General features: G+C 32.6%; 1 protein-coding gene across 1 annotated transcript; it reads left to right on the top strand.

Annotated features, from left to right (window-relative positions):
* Positions 1-368: 368 nt before the first annotated feature.
* On the top strand, positions 369-3,547 carry LOC148279684 (death-associated protein 1). Its single transcript, XM_088229575.1, has 2 exons — positions 369-501; positions 2,580-3,547. Exons 1-2 carry the CDS (start codon positions 450-452, stop codon positions 2,831-2,833), a joined length of 306 nt encoding a protein of 101 aa, XP_088085701.1. The 5' UTR covers positions 369-449; the 3' UTR covers positions 2,834-3,547.
* The last annotated feature ends 1,125 nt before the right edge of the window (positions 3,548-4,672 follow it).

A 4,672-nucleotide genomic window follows, 5' to 3' on the forward strand; every position in this document is an offset into this window, starting at 1 on the left:
TTGTATGGAGAAAACCGTGAACTAAAATGTCAACTAATGTTTCCTCGTTACATCTGAGATCTCGCCATTTCCGTGATCGTTATAACCGAGTTCGACTGTATATTAAAATTAATTTTGAAAATTACCTACTCAAAATGTAATAATAATAACATTTAAAAAAAAGCGAACCAGGTTCCCATTTGGTTCCTATCGGAATCTAACTGAACTATTTTTATGCGTCGAACTTTTACGCGGCGTAATGAAAAATTTAGTTTCAAATATATTCGATAGATGGCGCTGCTCTGAAATGTATCATGTTAGCTGTCATTGCATTTTATCAAAAGGCACCTCTGAAATCTGAAACTGAATGTGAACACGTCCACGTCGACAGACTTCATCATCGCACGTAGCATCTTACAGCTGTTTACTTCCGTTCTAGAATTATTATTTTATTAACATAACTATTTAAAATGTCTTCCGGAGATGAAGCTTGTCAACTGAAGGCCGGTCATCCTCCAGCTGGTAAATATAAACACTTTCTCCTCTACATCGATTTTAGTTCGACTTGTTTGTTTTTTTTATTATTTACTTCGCCCGGCATCATTATACTACATACTGCTTTTTTATAATACATCACCATTCTTTGTTATCGCTCTTGGCTTTAATTTATGCACACGAAAGAACCTCGTTACACTATATTATTCTTTGTTTTAGCGTGTCTAAAACACTTTCTATTTATCCAATAATATTACTCGTCGCTCAAATGCGCAATATATTTTTTTAATGTTCTTGTATTTAGAAGTAATTCGTTACAAAAATTCAAATAACATGTGTCATCACTATTAGAGCACTAAATTGATAAGAATTATTGATATATCAGCTCATTATTGACAGAATGCTTTTTATGTTGTTTTTTTAGATTTTATAATATAGAATAATTATTTATGAAAGTATAATGCAGAAATTCATTCGAATGACATCTCATAAGAAAATTAAATGAATCCATTTAGGTTCTTATCATCTAAAGACATAGAAATGGGGGTTTAGGGCGTTCAAACCCCCCACATTCAATTTTTTTTACACTAGATAAAATAAATTTTGAAAATACTAAAGGCGCTATGCGTTTTTGGGTCAAATTCAAACCACAGAAATGGTAAAGAAATCGAAGTAAACCGCCACAAGGATGTGGCGGTTTACTTCGATCCCAAAGAATTTATAAATAGGATAGCAGTTAAACGTTAGAGGTTAAATGTAACTATTTTTAACTAAAACGCAGAATAGCTTCCCCACCCCACTGCATCTGAGGACTTAAGTCTCCTTGGCGGTGCCCACATAGAATATCGTAGCTAGAGACTGGCCAGGCGGGTGGCTGCCAGGGGTGCAACCCTTAGGAGGCCAGTTTGCAGACCCTCAGCCTTATTTTCTCTATCTATTCCTAGAAAATAAGTCCTGGGGAGAGGGCAAAATTCAAATCTTGCCATGAGCGCTCATGACCCTAGCTAAAACGCTGCCCACATTCAATTAAAAAATTGCTCATTGCCAAATGCTTTTCTTGAAAAGCTGCCTGAGGACGCTCTGTGATCTGGTAGCCTTACCGTCTTTGTGCTGAAAGAAGGTTATCCAGAAGTACACAATATGTATTTCACTCTCTATATGGATAGAAGAAAAGAGGGAAGTGAATTCTTCACCGACAGAAATTAAATTGATTGGACATTATCAGTTTGCAAAAATGTTAACAAAACTTTTTAAATTCCTTTTGATCTGTAAATCCGACAGGACCTGTAACAGGGCCACAGATTGTATCGAGAAACTCCATTCGGTTTTCATAGAGGCGGAAAGGGACATGACCACAGGATGTGTTCAGAAAATTGATTAGGATATCCGCAGCAGAAACTAAAACACAACAATTAATTTCCATTTTTTTGTTTTCACTTCTTAATGGAAAGGGAAATGATGATGAGTGTATTCGGTTGGTAAGAAAGTAATTTCAGTTTTGTAGTGTGAAATAAATCTTTTTTTTGTACAAAGAATAAACTTTAATCAATTTGTTCGATGGCCTTTTCGTTCGATGGACTGGTACCTGAAGCGTAAGACAGATCATCTTACCTTCATGTATCAAAAATGATTAAAATACGCTACGATTGATGTACCAATGCAGTGCCCTACGCACCATTAGGCGCGGAAAGGGAATTATGAAGATGATGATGATTCAATTATTGTAGTTGATACATTTAACCTCTCTGCAATTTCTCGAACAGTTGTTATATGACGATTCTCTTCATCGTAAATCGGCCAGAACGTTGGTAATCTTTGAGTGAAAAATCTCCAAAACGGAATTTTTAAACCAAGTATGACATCCGCACTCCATTATGCAATCAATACCATAAACTTTACTTATTTTTTGTGAGCCTCAGCAGCTTTATTTCCTTTATTGAAATAAAAATGTAAAACATGCCGAAAATTTTAGTTTTTGCACTCCATTTTAAAATTGACAAAATCGTTAAAAAAAACATAATAACACACCACTTACATTACAATGTGCTTATTTGTAATCAAATGGACTGAATAAGTCCGTAAATATATATTTTTTTAAATTTTAGTAAAGGCTGGCGGTATGCGCATCACGCAGCATAAAGATGGGCACACTAACAAGGCGCCCAAGGACATAATCGGAGATACGACCGGTCTATCCGGTCCTTCCATCATCCCGACCAACCCTGTCTCCATCGCTGGAGCCCCCGCCAAGCATGCCACGGACTATGTCCTGGAGTCAGCTCAGGCGGCTCACAGTCCCAAGCCGCCCGTGGTGCACCCCATGAAACCTCAAGGAAATATTCACCAGCCCAGGAAGTGAACTTTCATTCCAAACAGTGTTGAAATGTCCATTATTTAAAAAAAAAAAATTCAATAAACTCAGTCAATTTTTAAACGGGGCTCTTTTTAAGCTCCCAACACTACGTTTTCATGCTATTTTTGCTGATGCACATTGAAAACCACGCCAGTTTTGCATATAAATAGTGTATACTGGATAAATTAAGCTTTTGGTATTATGTATGATTATTTCTTCGTTGCATTGAAAAAAGTTGAGTTTAAAAAAAATATATAAACTAAAATAATTGTTAAGTTTTTGTCAAAATCGGTAAAATGCTTTATGGAACTTGTTTTTATGCAACGCTGTTTTGACAAAAAGGTAACAATTACTTAATTTCTTTGGTGCAACTGACCCTAAGTCAAATTCAACAACATTTTAGACGCACTCAAAATAATAGTCGTGTTAGTTTTTCAGTTTCAATATGAAGTATCATATAAATACATATATCTCGACAGGCGGAGATTTTTTTCTGAGGAATCTAGAAGTCTTGGCCTTTACAAAGCGTATAAACTGTCTTAAGTGCGCAGTTTATTCACTGTGTTACATTCACATTAATCATCCATAAATAATAATAAATAGCATGAAATCCATCACATGCGAATTTCTAAAAATTCCTACCACCATCTTTATTTATTGATCATCAATTAATAAACAAATGTTAAAGCTCACAGGAGAGTTAGATACTTTCTATCAAAATTGTAAACAATGTAATTGAATAAATAAATAACAGTAACATGTTGGTACATTACTTGCACAATCTTAAACAAATAATTATAGATTCACATCTAATGCTGTTTTCAAAATGCCATTTATTTAATACCGTAGTTTTCAATGGAGGATTATATAATACATTCCACACCCATATGGTTGTAAGATTTACATTTATTGAAGAATATTGATCTCGGTAAATGTTTTATTATTTAGATTTGCGGTTTTTACAATAGTAGTTTTGTGTACTTAAAAAAATAATTCTGTGGTCATAACAAGATTAGTCAATCCAATTCATGGGTATTTCATAATTCTGCACAACTTTTTTTTAAATATTTTATAACATTTCAACACTATTTTATTTCTTAACCTGATGTAGGTACTTTTAAAGTGAATAGTCACTCATGTTTTTTCTCAGTAGACATTAAACATTAATAATCAAAGTCTGATAGTTATGTTTAACGTTGATAACTATATTTTATTTTTAAACATTGTTATAAGTCTTCAATCTTTAAGTTTAAAAGACAAATTAGTCATCTTCTTTTTATATAAAATTCTTTCCCAGAGGTCTATTTTTATTTTAAATTTTCAGTCATGAATTTTTTAAATTATCATGATTTTTGATATTACTTAATATTATATTAGCAATTTTGGACCATTTCCTAAATTTCATTTCGTTTTAATTCAATTGATTTATAATAATGTTTTATTTATATTATTTGAAAGAATCTACTTGTATTACTATAAAGAGAGATTGCCTGTAAAAAAACATAATTATGAAATAAAGTTCTTTAAATAAAAAACTGTGTTTTAATTCTGATTATCCAGTTCTATCGTATATTTTTGTTCCATGCGATCTAAATAATTTTTTTTATCTGTGGTTTTTTCCAGTACCTAAAATAATGATTAATAAGATACTTATTTAAATTGCATTTTCGGTACATAGGGTATTTTCACAAATCAGGAATAATGTTATAAATACAATTTATATTAAGAGTGTATTTTTACCTTTCTAATGACATAACTCTCAATGTACAAAAAACTAGTTTTCATTTACAATTTCCAGGTTTGAAAACGAGCACATACAAATTGACCCGCAGTTGGCGTCACATC

Source organism: Micrasema longulum, unplaced genomic scaffold (genome assembly GCF_059751315.1).
Source record: "Micrasema longulum isolate JH-2025_06_02 unplaced genomic scaffold, ASM5975131v1 h1tg000680l, whole genome shotgun sequence".
NCBI lineage: Eukaryota > Metazoa > Arthropoda > Insecta > Trichoptera > Brachycentridae > Micrasema > Micrasema longulum.

What these genes read in the sequence shown, in the direction of transcription:
- LOC148279684 (XM_088229575.1), top strand. Translation starts at nt 450, where the DNA reads ATGTCTTCCGGAGATGAAGCTTGTCAACTGAAGGCCGGTCATCCTCCA. An exon ending in GGCCGGTCATCCTCCAGCTG is followed by an intron (nt 502 to 2,579) that starts GTAAATATAAAC and finishes TTTAAATTTTAG; the next exon opens with TAAAGGCTGGCGGTATGCGC.